This window comes from Salvelinus alpinus, chromosome 13 (assembly GCF_045679555.1).
Source record: "Salvelinus alpinus chromosome 13, SLU_Salpinus.1, whole genome shotgun sequence".
NCBI classification, from domain to species: Eukaryota; Metazoa; Chordata; class Actinopteri; order Salmoniformes; family Salmonidae; genus Salvelinus; species Salvelinus alpinus.
Genome location: NC_092098.1, coordinates 8,494,610 through 8,518,810, shown reverse-complemented (window position 1 = coordinate 8,518,810; position 24,201 = coordinate 8,494,610). Strand labels below are relative to the sequence as shown.

Sequence of the window (24,201 nt, the reverse complement as noted above, 5' to 3'; positions counted from 1 at the left end):
CTAACAATTTGTGGGCACTGTTTGTCACCGTTATAGTGCAATTAATGTATTGTTTGGTGTTGTGTAGTGTAGTGGCTTTGCTGGCATGCATCCCACATATATATATTTTTTGCCCCACCAATATGTACGTGCTAAAGTCGCCACCGGATGTGCAGATCATTTTGCAAGGGGCCCTGCTTGTCCAGCACGCAGGCAGACCTGCAAGAAATCATTTCGCCTGAGAGAAGCTGTGGAGAAAAGATAGAGGAACTACTAAACATGGACCTAATGGAGAGAGTGGATGGTGCCACACCATGGGTGAATCCGGTAGTGGTGGTGCCAAAACCGGACGTGTCTGGACATGAGACAAGCGAACACAGCAATCATACGTGTCGGGTACCCAATCCCCACAGTAGATTAACTTTTGCAAGGAATTAATGGGTCTCTCATATTCAGTAAACTGGATCTTAAATGGAGCTATCATCAATTGGAGCTAACACCAGAGTCAAGAGACGTGTTGATGTTTGCAGAGCATAATGGGATGTACAGATATAAAAGACTCATATTTGCAGTTTCATCGGTGAGCGAGCAGTATCCACATGAAATCGAAACATCCCTGACAGGCATCAAGGGGGTGGAGAACATATCAGATGACATCATCGTCCACACCCCGGACAAGGAGACCCATGACCAGCATGCTGTCCTCAACAAGCTGGAGAACTGTGGGCTGACTCTCAACTCAGAGAAATGTCAATTCAACATGGACAAATTGGTGTTTATGAGCATGCTACTCTCACAGAAGGGCATTGTGCCCACGGCTGAAAGAGGGAGCGCAGTGGTCGAGGCCAGCGAGCCTGAGACTGCATCAGAGGTTTTAGCTTTCTAGGTTCAGTGGGCTATAGTAGTAGGTTCATTCCCCAGTTCTCTACACTCTCAGAGCCTCTGCGGAATTTGACCAAGAAGAACACAACATTCCACTTCGGACCGGAACAGAAGGTATTTCAGACATTAAAAGAGAAACTGGCTGAAGCCGCGACACTCGCGTACTTTGACAAAGACATGCCCACAAAAGCAATAGCAGACGCAGGACCAGTGGTCCTAGGAGCTGTGCTCGTGCAAGAACAACACAGAGAAATGGTTCCAGTCTGTTATGTGAGCAGGAGTCTGTCAGAGTGTGAACGCAGATATTCACTGAGCGTGAGGCCCTTGCGTTGCTTTGGGTTTGTGAAAGTCTTCACCCGTACGTACACGTCAGGGAATTTGATCTTGTTACTGATCATAAGGCGTTAGATGCTATTTACAGTCCTCGCTCAAAGCCATGCGCTCGCATTGAACGGTGGATGCTGAGGCTCCGACCCTGTGACTTTCGAGTTGTCCACATACCAGGGAAAAGCAACATCGCTGGCCCTCTGTCTCGTCTAATTGGAGGGACTGCTGTGAAGGACACACGCACATGGAGCAGAGGAGTGTGTGAGATTTGTGGCTGTGTACGCAACTCCAAATGCAATGACCATCAGGAAAGTGGAGGACGCATCAGCTACAGATGAAGAGCTAAGATAGTACATGTCATCCCAGTTCCAAATACCAGCCCACAGAGAGAAGCAACGAGATTGAACTTCACTCAACTTTCTAGAGCCGTGGTCACCGACCGGTGTATCGTGATCGACAGGTCGATCTCCAAGGCATTCCTAGTCGATCGCCAAACACTTATGTAAAAAACCCAACGATAAAGCCTTGTGTTCTATTTTTTGTTGTTGTCTGGGCTGTTGGCGGTAGGTGCACCCGATTCAACTGCCCTGTGCGCCGGGTATGCAAACTGTTACCATTTTGAACCATTTCATGTGTCTAAAGGTACTATGTGTCTAAAGGTACTATGCAAGAAATGTTGTTACAAACTCTGCCTTCCCGGCAGGCCCAGAGAGCAAATCAAGTGCACTATAGGCCTACCACTGGCCAATCGGATGGCTCAGATTACCGTGTCTGCTGTAACGTAGCAGGTTTAAGAAACGTTTAAAACCCCGACTAGAGAGAGACTGTCAACGAATACAGCAAAGAGCTGCTGTTTTTATGAGTGAGTTCATGTTTAACTCAGCATTGTCAACACTTTGTATTCAACACTTTTATAAGCCATAAAATGTGTTCTTACTATTTCCACTCAGCGCTACAACAAGCACTGCAGCAGTAATGAATGAGTAGGAAAGTGTATCTATAGGCTTGCCTTGTTATTATTAGCGGCTTGGGACTTTTTTAATATAGAGGAATTTTTTACTTTCTCTGTTCATTGGAGTAACAACATGAATTTGAGCATGAGGCAGAAATAATGCGGTGCCATCAGCTGGAAGACTATGTCACTTTTTGGTCAGTGTCCCTTTTTGGTCAGTGTCCCTTTTTGGTCAGTGTCAGTGGAGGAAAGTGAGAGCGGAGGGCTGTTGAGAGGCTGCTCTCTCCCTCCGCTGAGACTGACCATCAGATGCAGGCACCATCAGCCCAGTGAAATAAAAAGCGAATTATTTAAATGTATGCTCACTCAGCTGTGCCTCACAAGTAATACAACAAATGATCTATTACCGGTGTGATCATATAGCCTACCTCAAATGTCCTTTTTTGTTTTGTTTTTAAATGTCCTGAACAACAATGCATTTGTCAAGGCAATTCAAGCAAAGCCAATATGTGGTGATAATGTATTGGGCCTATAGCTTACTGCACAAACCTCATTGCTACAGTACTGTTTTTAATTGGTTAATGTTGCACAGGCTTACGTTTTTTAAGTCATGTTTAAAAAAAAATCAGAGCGGTAGATCTCAGCTTGCGTTTTGACTCAGAAAGTGATCTTGACTCAGAAAATGTTGGTGACCACTGTTCTAGAGTTTTTCCTGTTAACACTATCAACATTTCCCTTTACTGTGGCAATTGTGATCGAATCAACGCACTATTAGCCACTTTCAATGCAACAAACCAAAGCAAATTGAACTATGCAAGAAATTTTGTTGTAGGCAGGACGCATCGGAGTAGGATTCTATTGCATTGACACATACTACTCAGCCTGTACTCTACACAGACCGGTGCGGCATAAACACAGCCAAATATGGATCTGTGCCATTTACTTTTAACTGGACTGTGTTTACAGCATGAGCGGTTCTGAGTAGATGTGCCCTTGTTTTGAGATCAAAGGGAGAGCTGCATGTAGCCACCTGTACACATTTTGTTCATATCCTTTGCTCGTTAGGGAGTTATTAGCCCAGTTATAGATCATTTGTAGTCAGCAATAGGTGAGTGATTGTTTCCTGCAAAATCACAAAACGTGTACATTTCTAGACATCTTTGTAAAGCAAGTCTGGTAAAGAGCTTTTTTTTGTCTTAAAGGGGCAGTGTTGTATTTTGAGACAGGCTTGAATAAGTAGCCAATAGGCAGAGGGTAGCATAATTTGTCTGATTCTCTGTAATAATGGTATGGGAATAATAATGCATTTTATTTTGCAAAGTGGTTTCTTGCATCAAACAACACAACATTTTCAGTCACCTCCTCGTCTGAAGGACAGGTGGATAAACAGGTTATTGTTAAGCCCTGCATGTTTTTTTCAAAAGTCTCATGGAATGTAGGCCTACATTGAAGACCACACATTGGCTGCTACTTTAGGCTGAATGATATAACAGCTATTTCCATGTTAAAATGTTATGAGATGCATTTTCTCCGTTGTTATTGAAGGTAGGCCACTCTGGTAGGCCTACATTGTGATCAAATAGCCACAGTAGCCTACATGGCCTCTGTTAAAACTGTAACTTAAAGCGGGTACAGCCTCAGCCCTCAGCAGACCTGAAATTTGCTCAGTGCCGAAAAAAAAGAGAGGGAACAGTGGTCCTAGGCCTATGTTGCTTTATAGGTGGAGTTATGGGCCAATTTGCATATATTCCTTGAAGTACACATGTGGAACTGCATAAACATTTTTTTTTGTTTCAAACCATTTTTTTATTCTTATCCCAGAGTCTCACATTGGCCCCATTATTTATAGAAAGACCCATATAAACTCAACAAAAAAAGAAACATCCCTTTTTCAGGACCCTGTCTTTCAAAGATAATTCGTAAAAATCCAAATAACTTCACAGATCCTCATGGTAAAGGGTTTAAACACTGTTTCCCATGCTTGTTCAATGAACCATAAACAATTAATGAACATGCACCTGTGGAACGGTCGTTAAGACACTAACAGCTTATAGACGGTAGGCAATTAAGTTCACAGTTATGAAAACTTAGGACACTAAAGAGGCCTATCTACTGATTCTGTTGAACTTATCAACATGAATTGGGGTATTCAGAGTACTATACAGGTAGAGAGCATTGAACAGAACTATGTCAATAACAACATTTTGATAGAACCTTATAATCCCAAGCTCTCGTAATCAGTGGTGTAAAGTACTCAAGTAAAAATACTTTAAAGTACTACTTAAGTAATTTTTGGGAGTATCTGTACTTTACTTAACTATTTATATTTTTGACAACTTTTACTTTTACTTCACTACATTCCTAAAGAAAACTCGGTACTTTTTACTCCATACGTTTTCCCTGAGACCAAAAGTACTTGTTACAATTTGAATACTTAAAAGTAAAGGAAAAAGGTCAAATTGGCACACTTATCAAGAGAACGTCCCTGGTCATCCTTACTGCCTCTGATCTGTTGGATGATGTCTGAGTGATGGAGTGTGCCCCTGGCTGTCGAAAAAAGTAATAAAAAAGTAAATTGTGCCTTCTGGTTTGCTAAATATAAAGAATTTGATGTATAGCATTAACTTTTACTCAAGTATGGCATTTTAGTACTTTTTCCACCACTGTACTTAAGTACATTTAAAATCTGATACTTTTAGACTTTTCCTCAAGTAGTATTTTACTGGGTTACTTTCACTTTTACTTGAGTCATTTCATATTAAGGTGTCTTTACCTTTACTCAAGTATGACAATTGAACACTTTTTCCACCTCTGCTCGTAATGTTGTGATAGAATAGAATAAAATAGTATAGCATAGCTTTATTTTTTCCAGTGAGGGCTGACGTGTGGTGTTCCAGGTAAAGCAGTAAATAACATCACACATCTCACTACATGGCAGATAGGCTACAGTTTTCAAGAGAAAGTCCCAAGAATCTGTGTGTATTTATAGCATGTCATTTCCCATGAAAGATACATTATTTTGGCTTATTCTGCATTATTGAAAATGTAATTTTCTAGCTAGCAAACTCTCCATATTTACTGGCTTCTTACTGGTAGGTACTGTATATGTTGATACCAATTAATCAAGATGGAGATGGTTCACAGAGTGAACTGGCCTGTGACAAAAACACTTAAAAAGTAATGCAATGACCATGTTCCAAAACAAAGAAACATCTGATATACAGTGGGTTCCGAAAGTATTGAGACCGTGACACATGTTTTGTTATTTGGGGTTGTACTCCAGCACTTTGGATTTGAAGTGGTACAATGACTATGAGGTTAAAGTGCATACTGTATCTGTAGGCTATCTGTATGAATGTAACTGCCGTTTACTGTGGGATTATTGATCCGATAGTCACGTACTGGTAGGCCTATTGGTGGGGATTGGGGTCTTAAGCTCGGTCTGAGAAGAAAAAAAACACTCCATAAATGCAAATTGTTATTCAATCATTACTCATTGGATGAGTTTTGGGAAATGACTACCTTTGTTTACTCTGACTTGTTTACAATAGCCTTGTCTGTCAATTTACTGGACATGACTTCTTGTTTGCCTTAAAGGGGAATGCCAAAGATAAGTTACTTTTACTCATCTATGTTGTTTTGACGTAGCAGGATGACTTATAGCCTATGATAATGTAAGACGATATAGGCTGAACAAAAAATATAAAACGCAACATTTAAAGTGTTGGTCACATGTTTCATGGGCTGAAATAAAAGATCCCAGACATGTTTCGTATGCACAAAAAGCTTATTTCTCTCAAATTTTGTGCACAAATTTGTTTAAATCCCGGTTAGTGAGCACGTCTCCTTTGCCAAGATAATCCATCCACCTGACAGGTGTGGCATATCAAAAATCTGATTAAACAGCATGATTATAACACAGGTGCACCTTGTGCTGGGTACAATAAAAGGCCACTCTAAAATGCGCAGTTTTGACACACAACACAATGCCACAGATGTCTCAAGTTTTGAAGGAGTGTGCAATTGTCATGCTGATTGCAGGAATGTCAACCAGAACTGCTGTCAACCACAGACCCCGTGTATGGCGTCATATGGGCGAGTGGTTCGCTAATGTCAACGTTGTGTACAGAGTGCCCCATGGTGGCGGTGGGGTTATGGTATGGGCAGGCATAAGCTACAGACAACAAACACAATTGCATTTTATCAATGGCAATTTGAATGCACAGAAATATCGTGATGAGATCCTGAGGCCAGTTGCTTTTAATTTCCAGTCGTGAAATCCATAGATGAGGGCCTAATGAATTTATTTCAATTGACTGATTTCCTGAGATGAACTGTAACTCGGTAAAATCTTTTGAAATTGTTGCATTGTTGCGTTTATATTTTTGTTCAGTGTAATAGTGACCTTGAGCTGTCCTGACATCGAATAGGGGTGTGCTATGTGCAGATGTCAACTCTGTGTGACATCATCCAGCCCTTGTCATATCTGTTGAGGAGTTAAGGCAGTTTCCCAGTCTTGGCTGTTGCAACACTGTAACACACAGTAAACTTCAATAGTCTGGTCAATCTTTCCAACATAATAACTATTGGCTGTCCTCTAGCCACAGTTGTGTCACAAGTTTGAGGAAGAGAATACTTCCTCGACCATATCTCAGACAGACTGAATTTAGAGATAATGAACATCCTGAAATCGTTACAGGAATTACTCACACACAGATCCAGAGCCAAGGCTGGCTTTATTTACTTGAATGCACACTGTTGTGAGAAAAGCAGTCCCGACGAGGAGTTGCTTATGAACATAGAAACATGTCTCTTGTTGAGTGGGTCATTGATCTTTTATTTGACTTGAGGTTAACCAGTGACAGTGTGCTTTTTTTTTCTTTTTTTTGTCATGCCTTCCCCTTTATCCTTCCTACCATCTGTGTATAAATACACCTTTTTGCAGATTGTATTCCTTTTGGACCTGTGATTCACCATGATTTTGTCTGATTGCTGGACTTTGTGTGCAGCGCTGTTGATATGTCCTCTTTATATGGGTAAGTGCCCTGCCATGGCTCTTACAGTCAAACTGCTGTTGTCTTTAGTTACCTTTTTAGACACGTTTGTTGCACATTTTTCCAAATTGTCCTGTATTCTGGATGATACAACAGGGGCTGGAAAAAGGAAATACATGTACTCAAAATAAATATATACAAGAGGGATTTTTTTAACCACGTGTTGTATTTGATTGAAATTTACCGTCCAATACTGTGGGATTTTACGTTTGGGGTGATCATATAAAAATGATTGGATGTCATAATGATTAACATCAATGATTATTGGGGTATTAGAATCCATATGGGTACTTACGCACGCACGCGCACACACACACACACACACACACACACACACACACACACACACAAACATCTTCAGCTTTGACTCCGTCCATTAGGCTTCTGTATACTATGAAGAATTTTGATTTGACAAAACTCTGACGTTTTCTGCTATTGTAGCCAGGTTCCCAACCTGGGCCCAGTCATGCCTATGTGTAAAATACATGAACATCTTCCTGCACTGACCTCACAGGTGTCAGTGTTCTGTGTGAAGTCTTCTGTAAAGAAAAGAATGTGGGCGTGGAAGGAGGTCATTACACTCTTACCAAGAAGCTTGCGTACGGCAGTATGCTGATATACCACTGTCCAGACGAGTACTATCCTTATCCAGCTTTAACTCGCTTGTGCCAGAAAAGTGGAACTTGGTCACCGACTCCCCATATAAGGCCTGTTCAAAAGTGCAAGAGTGAGTAACAATTCCTTGCACTGGTACTTTTAATAAAAACAATATTTGAAAAAAGCTAAAGGCTACTTAAACACTGCTTCCTCCATTTTCTTTTCTTTTAGTGGTTGAATGCCCGAACCCCTTGGTTTTGGAAAGTGGTTCTGTCTTTCCTTTACAAATGCAGTATTTTGTCAACAATAAGACCACATATGAGTGCTATTCTGGATACACATTACGTGGCTCAGCCTCCCGTGTGTGCCAACCCAATGGGAAGTGGAGTGGGGGAACACCCATTTGCAGACGCGACTGTGAGTAACAAACTATCATCTGTCTGCCTCCGCCGCTCTCTTCCTCCTTAGGACCTTCTTTTTTTTGGTCGCACTGACCCGTTAGAAATGTAGCTCAGCCTCAAGCTGTGACCTTTCTGCCTCTCTCACACCCTCGCTCTGTTTCCCGCTGACATTCTCCCACATTGTTTTACAGCAGGAGGCGGAGAGCGTTGTGCTGACCCTGGGATTCCGGCCGGTGCTGGGAGGTTTGGGTCAAGTTTTGGCATAGACGACAAAGTGACATACCACTGTGACGAGGGCTTACATTTGCTGGGGTCAAAGGAGCGTGTATGTCAAGAGAATGGCCAATGGACTGGGACTGAGCCTAAATGTTACTGTGAGGACCCATGAATACATCCTAAACAATGACACCTTTGCAAGCAGCGCAACACACAGTCACCAATATTCCATTGATCAAATATACCTAAGGATTGTCACGTACAGTCCAATTTCATAGAATGCGCGAAAGAGAGATTTAACCCTGTGTTTGTCTGGTTCTTTTGTTCTTGTTGCAGACAAGCACACGTATGACACTGCACTGGAGATCACAGAGGCATTCGGCAGTGCTATCAGAGAGAGCCTTCAGTTGGCAGCGCCCATCGGTAGGTCTCTCCATAACAACCAATATGTAATGTTAATCAAGTCTTTATTCTGTTGTCAATATCACCATAACTGTGTAACATATTTGCCAAACCTTTCACATATTTTCCTTGCGGCACCATTCCTCACACACATCCTCTTCCACCTGTGATTGTCAAAGTAAGATATCCTGCTGGTGCCTTTCAGATGACACAGATCAGGAAGGAAAGAAGATCACGGTAGATAAAGCTGGAAAGCTTAACATATACATTGCTATGGACATCTCTGACAGCATTGTGGAGGATCAGTTTAACAAAGCAAGAAATGCTGTCAAGAAACTTATCACAAAGGTATGTCACAGGTACTCACAAGGTACAACTATATATAAATGGATTTGGCTATTTCAGCCACACCCGTTGCTGACAGATGTATAAAATCGAGCACACAGCCATGCAATCTCCATAGACAAACATTGGGAGTAGAATGGCAGTACTGAAGAGCTCAGTGACTTTCAACATGGCACCGTCATAGGATGCCACCTTTCCAACAAGTCAGTTCGTCAAATATCTGCGCTGCTAGAGTTACCCCGGTCAACTGTAAGTACTGATATTGTGAAGTGGAAACGTCTAGGAGCAACAACAGCTCAGCTGTGAAGTGGTAGGCCACACAAGCTCACAGAAACGGGCCGCTGAGTGCTGAAGTACGTAGCGTGTAAAAATGGTCTGTCCTCGGTTGCAACGCTCACTATGAGTTAAAAACTGCCTCTGGAAGCAACTTCAGCACAATAACTGTTCATCTATGTTATGTGGTTGCTGAGTAATTTAGGTCTTAGCAAGGGAATCCCTTAAAGAGAATCCCTGGTACTTTTGTATACTTTTTAGCCAGTAGTTCTGAAAGTAGCTCTCACAAGCCAAAAGTGGTCCCAGAAAATTGCTTACAACATCACATATGTGCAGATATGTGCACCACGTCATTGCTCTCTCTCTCTTTCTCGCTCTGCTGTGTGTGCACTTGCTAGCTGTCACTTACAGTGCATTCAGAAAGTATTCAGACCCATTGACTTGTTCCACATTTTGTTACGTTACAGCCTTATTCTAAAATTGATTAAATATTTTTTTTTCTCATCAATCGACACACAATACCACATAATGATAAAGCAAATGTAAAAAAAAAAATACATTTTTGTGAATCTATAAAAAATAAAATCTGAAATATCACATTTACATAAGTATTCAGACCCTTTCCTCAGTACTTTGTTGAAGCACCGTTGGCAGCGATTACAGCCTCGAGTCTTCTTGGGTATGACGCTACAAGCTTGGCACACCTGTATTTGGGGTGTTTCTCCCATTCTTGTTGTCCTGTTGGAAGGTGAACCTTCACCCAGGTCTGAGGTCCTGAGCACTCTGGAGCAGGTTTTCATCAAGGATCTCTCTGTACTTTACTCCATCTTTCCCTCAATCCTGACTAGTCTCCCAGTCCCTGCAGCTGAAAAACATCCCCACAGCATGATGCTGCCACCACCATGCTTCACCATAGGGATGGTGCCAGGTTTCTTCCAGACGTGACGCTTGGCATTCAGGCTAAAGGGTTCAATCTTGGTTTATTCAGACCAGAGAATCTTGTTTCTCATGGTCTGAGTGTCCTTTAGGTGCCTTTTGGCAAACTCCAAGCAACCTTAAGGTGTCTGTTCCTGAGGAGTGGCTTCCTTCTGGCCACTACAATAAAGGCCTGATTAGTGGAGTGCTGCAGAGATGGTTGTCCTTCTGGAAGGTTCTCCCATTTCCACAGAGGACCTCTGGAGCTCTGTCAGAGTGACCATCGGGTTCTTGTTCAGCTCAGTTTGGCAAGGTGGCCAGCTCTATGAAGAGTCTTGGTGGTTATAAACTTCTTCCATTTAAGAATAATGGAGGCCACTGTGTTCTTGGGGACCTTCAATGCTGCAGATATTTTTTGGTACCATTCCCCAGATCTGTGCCTCGGTTTTTGCTCTTACATGCACTTTTAACTGTGGGACCTTATATCGACAGATGTGTGCCTTTCCAAATTATGTCCAATCAATTGAATTTACCACAGGTGGACTCCAATCAAGTTGTAGAAACATCTCAAGGATGATCAATGGAAACAGGATGCACCTGAGCTCAATTTCGAGTCTCATAGCAAAGGGTCTGAATACTTATGTAAATAAGGTATTTCTGTTTTCCTTTTTTAATACATTTGCAAAAATGTCCCCAAAACTGTTTTCGCTTTGTCGTATGAGGTATTGTGTGTAGATTGATGAGTTGAAAAATGTGTTTAATCCATTTTAGAATTAGGTTGTAACGTCACAAAATGTGGAAAAAGTCAAGGGGTCTGAATACTTTCCGAATGCACTGTATATGGCAAGGGGCTATTGCTTATTGCTTGAACTCGAATTGCCCACGTGAGGGAAAATGTAGGGGAAATGGCACAGCACAGCTTCCAGAAAAACAGTTACAGTATATTGTGGCGAATTGAGGTAAAACTGTAATTCTGCTCATAGATTATGTATTTATGAACTACACATTGACACATCCAGCCCAAAGCGGGAGGTTTAAAAAATACTCAGTATTCGCAAAAGTACCAGAGCATGTCTTCTTAACCCTTAATGTAGGCACATCACACAAAAAATGACTCCCATTCCTTGACACACATCTAAATGTAATTCTGTCCTGCACCTTGTGCTTTCACAGGTCAGCTCCTTCGCAGTCAGCCCAAATTACGAAATCCTTTTCTTCGCTTCTGATGTATTAGAAGTTGTCAACATATTAGATTTTTCTGGAGAAAAAAGAAAAAAACTTGAACAAGTCTTGGCTGACTTGGACAACTTTAATTATGGAGGTGAGCAAAGATTGACCTTACATGTATTTACATCATCATCATTGCCCAAACTATACACTCATCCCGTTATCCATAAACTTGACAAATAGTGTGTGTGTGTATGTGTGTACTTTTTCACAGAGAGAGAAAATGTTGGGACCAATCTCAACCTTGCTTTTAAAACCATCCTGGAACGCATGGCTATCCAAAAACAACGAAATGAAACTTTATTCAAGGAGGTCCACCATGTCCTCATATTTTTCACAGATGGTACTGTACCGTAGTACTACTAGTCATGTATATTTGTTTGGAAAGTATTTGACTTGCAATATTGATTGCAGCTTATTTTTTAATACATTTTTTAAAGCTTCTGTTCAGCTTTGGTCAGCTCAGTAATAATCTCTTGACTGTCTTTTCTTGCAGGTGCTTTCAACATGGGGGGTAAGCCCGAAAACACAGTGGCCAAAATCAGGGAAATGGTCTACATGAATCAAAAGGAAGAAAGGGATCAATATCTTGGTGAGGTCAAAGTTATTTGTGTTGTCTTGACATTGGTATTTTATTAGGATCCCCATTAGCTGTTTGTTGCAAAAGCAGCAGCTACTCTTCCTGGGGTTCACACAAAACATGACATAATACAGAGCATTAATAGACAAGAACAGCTGAAGGACAGAACCGCATTCAATGACAACCTGACGTTCTAGTCTTAACGATTCATTTCCTGTATACAAGTTGTCTGTCTAACTATAGACTGACCCGGGTCTACATAGTGCACACAACAGTTGGCTCGAGAATGATGATCAAACATCAATGGGTTGTGGCACTGTACAATATTCAAATTCATTCGAGTCAGCTATTATCTCAAGTATATAAATGTTATTTTTTTGGGGGACTAACTTCTTATTTAGTTTTGTAGAAAAAAAATGTGTGTGGGGGGGGGGGTTACAGGTACAAAAAAAGTAAATCAAAGAAATGCATACAAAGATAACCCCAACCCATTGAGGGATTGGCATATTTTAATCATCAATTGGAGACGATTTCCATATGTTTCAAGACAGGCCAGAGATGTGTCCATTCTAGTCTATCAAAAGCTTTTTCTGCATGGAGAGATTATACAGCCCAGGGAGCTGTTGTTTCTGATGGAGTATCTTAGATATGTAATAGTCCACGGAGGTTATCTGAGGATGAACGCTTTATAACAAACCGCTTTCGTCCATGTGGCCCTATTTGGGTAAGTAAGTCTCGAGACGGGATGACAACATTTTAGAAAACAGTTTAATATTTGTGTTTATCAAAGATAGTAAGAACACTGGGGGAATCCCTACCTTTTTTTAATAGAAGCGAAATTAGTCCTGTATTCACATTTCTCCCAAATTAACTTTTGTGAATGCTGTATTAATCATTTACAGCAATAGTCGACCTAATTGATTCCAAAATGTTAAATAGACCTAAGGAGGAATACCACCCCATTCAGGAAATGTGCCTTTATTCATGCTATCCAATGCCTTTTTGAGTTCATTGAGAGAGAATTGGGCTCCCGGCGAGGAGGCTTCCTTTTAGAAAGGACTTAGTCTGACTTGGTGTAGATTTACAATCAGAAGTGTACAGTTCTTTATAGAAGCGAGAGAATCTTGCAGTAATCTTATAGTAATTCCCCTGTTTCAGATGTAATAGTTGCTATATCAGTTAATTGATCATCACTGCATAGCTTGTTGGCCGGTAAACGACTGGGACGATTACCATGGAAGAAATGGTCGAGGCTTACTCAAAGGATGGCAAATTCTGCTCTGTCTTATCAGTAAACGATGTTCTGTCTTGACTTTAGAAAGAGTAGTAGCTACGTGGTCTGAAAAGAGGGTTTCTTGAGAACGCTCTAACGCGGTTAACAGCATTTCCAAATTCTTTCAAGTAAAAAAAAGCCATATTACAACCTCTGTTGTATTAGTTGCGTTGTTTGCTCTATAACCCATTCGTTCATACACCACCGTGTTATACAATAAGACCGTGACAACAAAAAGACAACTGTCACACAGTGGCGGAATAAATTCAACTACACATACATTTGTTTCATCAACATCTGTCCTGTGAAGTCCACAAAGCAAATATTGCATGAAACAAACAGTTATATGACCTATAGCATGGTCAAGCAAGTTCATGTTTTCGACAGTTTACTAAATAAACAACGACTGATTTAAAACCATGGAGTTACAGCAAGGCAGCACAAAGACTACAGGAGCCCTGCCTCCGCTATTCCAGCACCATTTACACTTAAACATCAAATCAACCAGGCTATATGCTTAGTTTAAAACACCAAAAACAATTTGTCCATGGCACTGATGTGTGTGTGTGTGTGTGTGTGTGTGTGTGTGTGTGTGTGTGTGTGTGTGGTGTGGTGTGGTGTGGTGTGGTGTGGTGTGGTGTGGTGTGGTGTGGTGTGGTGTGGTGTGGTGTGGTGTGGTGTGGTGTGTGTGTGTGTGTGTGTGTGTGTGTGTGTGTGAGTAAAACAAAAAATGATGATTCACTCTACTTGCAGTCTAGTTGAATGCTAATGCCATCCTCTCGTTCATGTTGGCAAAATGGTCTATGGCTCTGTCATAAAGAGTTTGTTGTCATAGGCTACCTAGCTTAAATGCTTGCTTGCCTGACTTCCTCACATGGGCGACAATGAACCAGCTAAGCTAGCTAGCTAGTTAATGTGAGTCTACTAGGCTACATATTGAACTTCAATCGTCTCAGGCCAGTGGCACAACATATTAATTTATGGTTAGATCAGAATCATTACAGAGAATGTACAGAGAATTAAGTCAAAACCACAAGTCCAAATCACTCTCTCCATCCATGGCTTAGGAGAGGGGCGATTTAGCAAGCTAGCGACTGCTGGACATCAACACAAACAGACCAGAAACAGTCACGTTTTGCAAAGGAAGTGATTTGATTGCTCTGAAACCAAATCCAAACTGGCCTCCCTTGGGGGGCGTTTTGCTGTACCGGGACAACGCTGATTGGCTAATTATTTTATCAAGGGAGGCCAAATGCTTGCTGGCATCAATCAATCAAATGCTACAGAGGCAACATGTTAAAATCTGTTGGTTCAGACAGCCTCAGATACATGTGCTACACATACTGAGAGAGGTGCGCTGTTACCCTCGCTCTGATGATTCTCCAGTGAGATTCAGCCACTTGCGAGTTGACAGAAAATATTTAAAACACAACAGAGACGAAAGATATATTATTTTAGATTTTTTAAAAGATGTATTGGTCAAATATTTGTGGAAGCCTGGCTTCTCTTGACATTCATGAATACACGCCACTGGCCTTGACGTGCTTCTTGAATAAATCTTGAGCCTCCTTGGCATTGGAAAACATGTGTTGTATTCTGGAAGGTCAAGATTAGTTTTCCCGGGTGGCTGAAGCCGCATCTCAGGGTTAGCTTGCGTAGCTGGGATCTCGCCTCGTTGTAGGTCGCCCTCTGTTTCTGCAGTTCGGCACTCAGATCTGGGTAGATACTAATCCTCTTCTCCTCATACCTCAGAGCCCCCGATTCCGCTGCGAGACGAACAATTTGCCGTTTGACTTAAAAACTGTGGATTTGTACAATCATACACGAGATCCGTTCATGAAGAGGACCTTTGCGAAGAGCAATGTTTATCAACGGCATGGGACCCAGCTTCTCCTGCCCAAACAGTTCATCGAAAATATTGTTCATGAAGGAAGTTGGGTTGCCCGCTTCCAAACCAGTTTCAAGTCCTGTGACCCGCATATTGAATTTACAGGAATGATTGTTCAGTGATTCTGTTTTATATTTTAGGAGTTTGATTTCCTCATCTAGCTTAGTTTGCACTGTTTCCAGGTCTGTCACGTTGGCCACTGTCTCCAAACGTAGATATCCACTTTAGAAGTGAGCAGTGCAATATGTTAATTTATCAGTTTTAATTGCAAGTTGAGGACAGAGGTCATTTCCTCACAAACAATCTCTCGAATAGTAGTGGCCAACTCTTTGTGTTGTTGGGTGTTGAGAGCCGCCATGTTCCCACTGGTGAATTGTGGATGAACAGAATATGCCAGCTGTTGGAGCGAAATAGACCTGATATTGTTCCTTGAAATACAGTGAACATCCCACATCTTAATGTGATATTATATGTTGACAATTATTTTAAATTAAGATGACCAACCCATTTTGTCTGTCCCCGCCAGACGTGTCCGTGACACTCAGGTTAAAATACGACAACCAACTGTGAACCAACTATATTAATTTGGGGAGATGTCGAAACATTCACGGACAGTTAGCTAACTTGGTGTTGCTAACAAATTTGTCCTGGGAGATGTTATTTGTTGTTATTTAACCTGAAATGCATATGGCCCTTTTTTTACCGGATCTTTGTAGAATATTGACCCATTTTGAGTCACAAAATCGTGTTCTCTACTTTAATAGTTCATCCCAGAGATAAAAAGGGAAACCTAGCTAGTTTTTAGTTTCACCTTTCAATCACCCACGTGGGTATATGTGTCACGATCGTCTATAGGTGAAAGAGAGGACCAAGGCGCAGCGTGATTAGAATACATTCTTCCTTTTAATAATGAAGAACACTTAACAAACAATACAAAATAACAAAACGAACGTGACTGCTATAACACTGAGCGCAAACATGCAACATCACATAGACAATTACCCACAACCCGTCTAATGCCTATGGCTGCCTTAAATATGGCTCCCAATCAGAGACAATGATAGACAGCTGTCTCTGATTGAGAACCACTCAGGCAACCATAGACATACCTAGACACCTACACTGAACACAACCCCATAAACTCTACCAAAACCCCCTAGACACTACAAACACCCTTGACTAGACAAAAACACACAAACATCCCCCATGTCACACCCTGACCTAACAAAAATAATAAAGAAAACAAAGATAACTAAGGCCAGGGCGTGACAATATGCGAGTGAAAACCAATGAGTAGACGGGAGAGGCAGGAACTGCAGGTCCTCAAGCACAATGTTCCCTCTAATCTTTTTAGAGCATTGAGCAAATGTCAGGTCTGCTGAGCACAAACTTGAACATTGTGAAAGTTCTGTGCAACTTCCAGTGCGCGCGTTTACTGTGAACACTGAGGCTGTGCCCGCTTTAAGTTACAGTTTTAACAGCGGCCAAGTAGTTTCATTTGGTTTGTTGCATTGAAAGTGGCTAATAGTGCGTTGATTCGATCACAATTGCCACAGTAAAGGGAAACGTTGATAGTGTTAACAGGGAAAACTCTAGAACAGTGGTCACCAACCTATTCTGAGTCAAGATCACTTTCTGAGTCAAAACGCAAGCTGAGATCTACCGCTCTGATTTTTTTTTTAACATTACTTAAAAAAAACGTAAGCCTGTGCAACAATAACCAATTAAAAACAGTACTGTAGCAATGAGGTTTGTGCAGTAAGCTATAGGCCCAATACATTATCACCACATATTGGATTTGCTTGAATTGTCCTGCCAAATGCATTGTTGTTTTAAATGATATTTCAACATTTGAGGTAGGCTAAATGATCACACCGGTAATAGATACATTGTTGTATAGCTTACATTTAAATAATTCGCAGACTGAGCAGCAGACTGAGGGTCCGCCTCTCAACATCCCTCTTCTCCTCCTTCCCTCCACTGACCAAAAAGGGACGCTGTCTTCCAGCTGATGCCGAAACTCGAGCGGCACTACATTCTTTCTGCCTCAATGCAAAATCATGTTCCTCCTATGAACAGAGAAAGTGACGTTTTCCTCAATACTAAGAAACATCCAAGGCGCTAATAATAACAACAATGCGAGCTTATAGATACACTTTCCTTCTCATTCATTACTGCTGCAGTGCTTGTTGTAGAGCCGAGTGGAAATACGAAGAACGTGCATTTTCATGGCTTTATAAAAGTGTTGAATACAAAGTGTTGACAGTGCTGAGTAAGAACTTAAACATGAGCTCACTTATAAAAACAGCATCCCTTTGCTGTGTTCGTTGACAGTCTCGCTCTAGTCAGGGTTTTCAACATTTTGAAATCTCTCATGATCAATTTTGCTGTAGCTTTCTTTTATGCCTGCACTGTACTGTATGCAGTGTAATCTGAGCCATCCGATTGGCCAGCTGTAGGAATATAATGCATTTGATTTGCTCTCTGGGCCCGCAGATTTTGTACATTCAGACACATGAAATAGTTAAAAATGGCAAAAGTTTGCCTACCCGGAACGCAGTGCAGCTGAATCGGGTGCACCTGCCACCAACTGCCGGAGATTCTTTTTAAAACAAATAGGAACACAAGGCTTTATCTTTGTTTTTTTAGAGGGAACATTGGCCAATCTTCTTTATTAGAACCCTATAATATAGGGCCTGGCTACAAGCAGCAGTTTGGATGAAATGATTGAATAACATTTTTGCAACACTCGTGCACGCATCGCGGACGGTCTGCTCAGCATGTCAGTTAACTTCATAGTTATTTTGCAAAAGAAAGCCACGCTTTTCAATATGCCAACATAACCGGAACTCCTATGTCTATTACCTAAGTATGTGAATGTTCTTGATTCATCTAATGCCTAATGCTTTGGGAACTTCCTCTTGTTTTTTTTGTTTTTTAGATATCTATGTTTTTGGTGTTGGAAGTGAAATCTTTGATGAGGATATCCAGCCACTTGTGACAAAACGGGATAATGAGGACCACTACTTTAAACTAAAGGATGGTACAGATTTGGAAGAAACCTTTGATAAAATAATTGGTGAGTCCTTCTAATTTGACCAGCAAATATGGCAGTGTGTCTCTGCATGGACTTTGTTCCCTCAGAGAGTGCTATATTTGAGTGTCTTTGTATCAGTGTGTTGAGCCACCTCTCTCCTCTCTCTATGTAGATGAAAGCAAGGTTGTGGGTCTATGCGGGCTCCATAGAAACTACGATCGTGACACCGCAGACACCATACGTGTAAGATATCCCTGGATTGCAAGGATTGGCATCCCGGTAATTACTCATGCCTCATTTGTCTAAATGGAAACTATTTTTAGTGTTTGATTATTCATCAATGCACCAGTGGCCTTTCTTCATGATCATATTTGATTTAGTGTGCAGTGCACTGTGTTAAGGTATCATTACCAATGCGATACATGACAGCTGTACTAAAATAGTTTGAATTCCAATTAGAAATGAATTAGCTAGCTAGCCAGGAGACCTCGCCTTTCATTTTAGGCTGGAATTCAATTGTCACTCGTGGTGTGGTTCTGCAATGCAATTTCTCAGGTTGTTTGTGCTTTGGGAGAGTGATAAACGACATTATGGCTGACAAACTGTATCCTGTCCCATCCCAGGGCACACAAAGATTGACATATTGTTGACCTTTTGATTAGATATCGATGCAAATGCTTGCATGTTGTCATTGACAGTATTTATGTTCAACCTCTCTCTCCTGCTCCGGTCAGCATGAGGATGGAAGTTATGGTAAATGCATGGGGTCTCTGGTCACTCCCCGCTTCATCTTGACTGCTGCTCACTGCTTCAAGTTCACAGACACAGCAGATCAAATCAAGATTACGGTTGGCAAAAATCAAGGTGCAACCAGCCACTCCTCCAAAAACATTTCCACTTACACCTAAAAAAAAAAATTCAACTAGTACAACTTGTTTTTTCAGGTGATTATCATCATTGCCAGAATATATGTCAGGATGAACTGGTGCTATTCTATGAAATAGGTTTGCTCATTTCTACTCTGGTCCTGTCTCCTAACAGTTATAACGGGATCCCGCCTAATATTACACCCTAATTATGATATCAAAGCCAAAGAGAAAGAGGGGATAAAGGAGTTCTATGATTATGACGTAGCTCTCGTCGAACTGAAGAATGATGTGGATATCTCTATCAACACAAGGTAAGACGCATACGGTCAGGTGCAAAGTGATTGGCACCCTTGATAAAGACGAGCAAAAAAGACTATGAAATAAATCCTACAAATACTGAGCTGTATTGCATGCTAAAATAAATTGGGAAATTATTTTTTACTAAAACAATTGCTCAGAGAAAGAGATTTTGTTGGAAAATAAGTAATATATATATTTGTTCGTTTTTTTTTAACGATAGGGGTATAAATTATTGGCACCCCTGTTTACAATACTCCAGCACCCTCTTGTGAGGATAATGACACAGCCTTTTTCTAAAATGTTTTATGAGATTGGGGGTACATTGGGAGGGATCTTAGACCAACTTGGTTATCTTTTTGAGATTTACTTGTTGAACAAAATCTTTCTCTGAGCAAATGTATTAGTAGAAAATACTATGATGTTCACACATTGCATACAATATAGCTCAGGATTGGTATCATTTATTTTATAGTCTTTATTTTTGCTCATCTTTACCAAGGGAGACAATAATTTGACCTCTGTATGTGTTATGATGCAGAAGGAACAAGAATGAACACAGTGATTTAAGTTTATTTTTATTTTTATGTATCTTAATCTAATAATCCAGCTGTTTGGAGAAACACAGTTTCTTTCATGAATTCTTACTTTACTGTCTTCCTCAGACCAATTTGCATCCCTTGCACCAAGGAAACAAGTGGTGCTTTAAGATTGTCGGGAGAGGAAATCACCTGCAAGCAACAAGGTGCAATTGCAGCACACAGCCTATTCATCAAGATACGCATAGCCTGATATAGAAAGGTTCAATTAGGCACCGTATGTTACCTCGTCTCGTGTATTTCTCTCCTTGCAGAAGAGCTCTTGTTAAAAAATCCAATTGAAGAAGTCAGTTTCATGTCACATGATAAGGACAAGGAAAATAATAAGGATCAGCGGAGCGATGCCAAACTTAAGCTCCAGGATCAGGTGAGTGCTTGTATGATGTCTGACCACACAGACAGACAGACCCACCAGTCTCAACGTCAACAGTGAAGAGGCGACTCCTGGATGCTGGCCTTCCAGGCAGAGTTCCTCTGTCCCGTGTCTGTGTTCTTTTGCCCATCTTAATCTTTTATTTTTATTGGCCAGTCTGAGATATGGCTTTTTCTTTGCAACTCTGCCTAGAAGGCCAGCATCCCGGAGTCGCCTCTTCACTGTTGACGTTGAGACTGGTGTTTTGCGGGTATTATTTAATGAAGCTGCCAGTTGAGGACTTGTGAGGCTTCTGTTTCTAAAACTAAACACTTTTCACTCTAATGTACTTGTCCTCTTGCTCAGTTGTGCACCGGGGCCTCCCACTCCTCTTTCTATTCTGGTTAGAGCCAGTTTGCGCTGTTCTGTGAAGGGAATAGTACACAGCGTTGTACAGGATCTTCAGTTTATTGGCAATTTCTCGCATGGAATAGCCTTCATTTCTCAGAACAAGAATAGACTGACAAGTTTCAGAAGAAAGTTATTTGTTTCTGGCCATTTTGAGCCTGTAATCGAACCCACAAATGCTGATGCTCCAGATACTCAACTAGTCTAAAGGCCAGTTTTATTGCTTCTTTAATCAGAACAACAGTTTTCAGCTGTGCTAACATAATTGCAAAAGGGTTTTCTAATGATCAATTAGCCTTTTAAAATGATAAACTTGGATTAGCTAACACAAAGTGCCATTGGAACACAGGAGTGATGGTTGCTGATAATGGGCCTCTGTACGCCTATGTAGATATTCCATTAAAAAAATCTGCCGTTTCCAGCTACAATAGTAATTTACAACATTAACAATGTCTACACTGTATTTCTGATCAATTTGATGTTATTTTAATGGACAAAAAATTTGCTTTTCTTTCAAAAAACAAAGGACATTTCTATGTGACCCCAAACTTTTGAACGGTAGTGTACGTGTCCCTCTAATTTTTTTTCTCTCGTGCAGAGGGAAAATTGTATTGAATTGGCTACTAAGGTAGATGGCATAACATCGGATAATCTGAAGGATGTTGTCACTGAGAACTTCCTGTGCTCGGGTGGACGTCAACCTACTAGAGATCATGTTGCCTGCAAAGGTATGTTGTGTGATGCACTCACTGTCTAAGTATTTTTTTTTTTTTTTTTTCAATGGATTGAGAAATTCTCTAGTTTTAAAATAGTAGTGTTGTAATTTTCTAAAGGAAAAGGGTCCCGTTACTTCGTCTTACATTACCACTTCATTGTGTATGTGTGTACACAGGTGACTCCGGCGGTGCTCTGTTTAAGAACTATGATTATCGCACAATCCAGGTTAGAGACATTTATTTACAGCAGATATATAGGCACTAGACACTACCTACAGAGGGGAGCAGTAAGAAATTGGCGACATTCTGTGCATTTCCCTCATACTTTTTTCTCTATCCTTTTATGTACATGGGATTTTACATATTTATTTATGTACAATGTATTTGTAAACCTCTGGGGTCTTTAATCTACAGTTGATGTACATGAATTAGTACTGACACCGCTTCCATTCTTCAAAGGTTGGATTGATCAGCTGGGGCACCAAAAATCTGTGCACTGATGGTAACAACGACGTCCAACAGGAGTCTGACGATGACTCCAGAGATTTCCACATCAACCTTTTTAAAGTTGTGCCGTTTCTGAAGAAGCATTTGGGGGATGACACACAGGGTTATGCACCGCTTCAGTTTTTAGACAAATAGAGACGTGTGTGCGTTTTAACAAAGTTTCATGATCATGTCGTTCTGGCACTGAACATGATCATGTGTATGAAAAATAGTTTGCTGAACTATAGTTATCAATGAAAGTGTGCTCTTTACTAGTGCTGATGAGCTCATTAGCTGAATTTGAAGATGAAACTGTGTTATTTGCTAGTGCTGATAATAAACTCAAACTCGTTAACTGAATTTGAAGATGAAAGTGTGTTCTTCACTAGGGCTGAGAAACTCATTAACTGAATTTGAAGATGAAAGTGTGTTCTTTACTAGGGCTGAGAAACTCATTAACTGAATTTGAAGATGAAAGTGTGTTCTTCACTAGGGCTGAGAAACTCATTAACTGAATTTGAAGATGAAAGTGTGTTCTTTACTAGGGCTGAGAAACTCATTAACTGAATTTGAAGATGAAAGTGGCTCGCTAACTCATTTGAAGAGAGTGTGTTCTTACTAGGGCTGAGAAACTCGATTAACTGAATTTGAAGATGAAAGTGTGTTCTTTACTAGGGCTGAGAAACTCGTTAACTGAATTTGAAGATGAAAGTGTGTTCTTTACTAGGGCTGAGAAACTCATTAACTGAATTTGAAGATGAAAGTGTGTTCTTTACTAGGGCTGAGAAACTCGTTAACTGAATTTGAAGATGAAAGTGTGTTCTTTACTAGGGCTGAGAAACTCATTAACTGAATTTGAAGATGAAAGTGTGTTCTTTACTAGGGCTGAGAAACTCGTTAACTGAATTTGAAGATGAAAGTGTGTTCTTTACTAGGGCTGAGAAACTCATTAACTGAATTTGAAGCATGTCCTTGAATAACGCCAGCTCTGAAATACCCTTTCTCTGTATCCCTTCTGTGTTGGCCATACTGCATACAGATGGTATTGTCAGTCAGATCTACAAACACCTAAGCAGCAGCAGGATCTGGTTGAAGGGGGGGGGGGGGGGACAACGACTATACGGACACTCCTGACCTGCAAAATGTTATTTAGTTTAAAAATGAGTGTTAGGGTTAGTGTCAGGTTTAAGGGCTTGGTTATTAAGGTTAGGATCTGTTTTAGATTGTGGTTAGTAGTTTTCCAGGTCAGAAGTTTCCTTACTGCACTTCCCAGGTCAGGGGGGTTGGCATGTTTCTTTTTGTTTTGTTTATACAGAGAAATCATCATGGTTCCAAAAGTAGAGGAGACGTCGTACTCGGACATGTTTAATTAAAGACTTGTCAGACTTCCGTCTTTTGAAGGCAATCTTATATTCTGGGTTGTATGATGGGATAGACAGTTCAACCAAACTCATGATACATTTTTTTGTGATGTTCTTCATGAATCAGTGGGTACTGTGTATGCCACCATTATTATGTAAATGTCAAAGATGAAGACATCACAGAGGTTGAAGACAACAAAATCTTCAGCCTAGCACAGAGTGGACCTTTAAAGCAGAACTCTTTATGATAGTCACGTTCGTTGAGGAATCTTTTCTCCGTTGCTCCTGTAGCCAAAACCACTGCTGTAAAAAAAATTAAAAAAAATAAAATAAAATGCATCATAGGACATCATTGCAATATTAATTGAGGAATATTGTACTGGTCATAACTCAAATTTTTAAGGTAACTTTAACATTACCTCAAGCAAGCCATCACTCAGCCTGTTCTCATAGACTAGAGGTAACATAGTAAAAGTAAATCCGGGACACTCAAATTAGTATGATATTATGTTTGGTACGGTTACATAAGACTGAATGTTACTTAAAAGTGGAATGGAAAGACTTTAGGAAAGCTAAGCAAAGAGATGTATTCAATCCACTAAACATGTGCATTTAACATAGAAACCGCTATTTTTAGGATTAGGATTTCTTTTAGTGGTATGGGTAGTGCCATCTTGAGTTTCCATAGTAAAGACTGATGCCAATATGTCATTGGCAGGATTAAGCAAATTTTGAGTTTTGGTGAAGGGACTGAAAGTGAATGCT

The 24,201-nt window shown here is 40.7% G+C and overlaps 1 protein-coding gene and 1 long non-coding RNA gene across 2 annotated transcripts; one reads left to right on the top strand and one right to left on the bottom strand.

Moving 5' to 3' along the window:
* Positions 1-6,956: 6,956 nt before the first annotated feature.
* LOC139536937 (uncharacterized) lies at positions 6,957-7,713 on the bottom strand. The gene is made up of 2 exons (XR_011667429.1): positions 7,534-7,713; positions 6,957-7,293 (listed from the first exon to the last, which is right to left on the bottom strand). It is a non-coding gene; the product is annotated as an uncharacterized lncRNA (long non-coding RNA).
* On the top strand, positions 7,015-22,435 carry LOC139536936 (complement factor B-like). The gene is made up of 18 exons (XM_071337673.1): positions 7,015-7,176; positions 7,709-7,921; positions 8,023-8,208; positions 8,384-8,566; positions 8,745-8,831; positions 9,016-9,158; positions 11,517-11,664; positions 11,785-11,913; positions 12,067-12,162; positions 18,253-18,390; positions 18,521-18,627; positions 19,083-19,212; positions 19,390-19,528; positions 20,180-20,259; positions 20,368-20,480; positions 21,472-21,601; positions 21,766-21,815; positions 22,049-22,435. The coding sequence occupies exons 1-18, from the start codon at positions 7,116-7,118 to the stop codon at positions 22,229-22,231; spliced, it is 2,316 nt and encodes a 771-aa protein (XP_071193774.1). The 5' UTR covers positions 7,015-7,115; the 3' UTR covers positions 22,232-22,435.
* Positions 22,436-24,201: the final 1,766 nt, after the last annotated feature.

What these genes read in the sequence shown, in the direction of transcription:
- LOC139536936 (XM_071337673.1), top strand. Translation starts at nt 7,116, where the DNA reads ATGATTTTGTCTGATTGCTGGACTTTGTGTGCAGCGCTGTTGATATGT. An exon ending in TACGGTTGGCAAAAATCAAG is followed by an intron (nt 19,213 to 19,389) that starts GTGCAACCAGCC and finishes GTCTCCTAACAG; the next exon opens with TTATAACGGGATCCCGCCTA. An exon ending in ATGATTATCGCACAATCCAG is followed by an intron (nt 21,816 to 22,048) that starts GTTAGAGACATT and finishes CATTCTTCAAAG; the next exon opens with GTTGGATTGATCAGCTGGGG.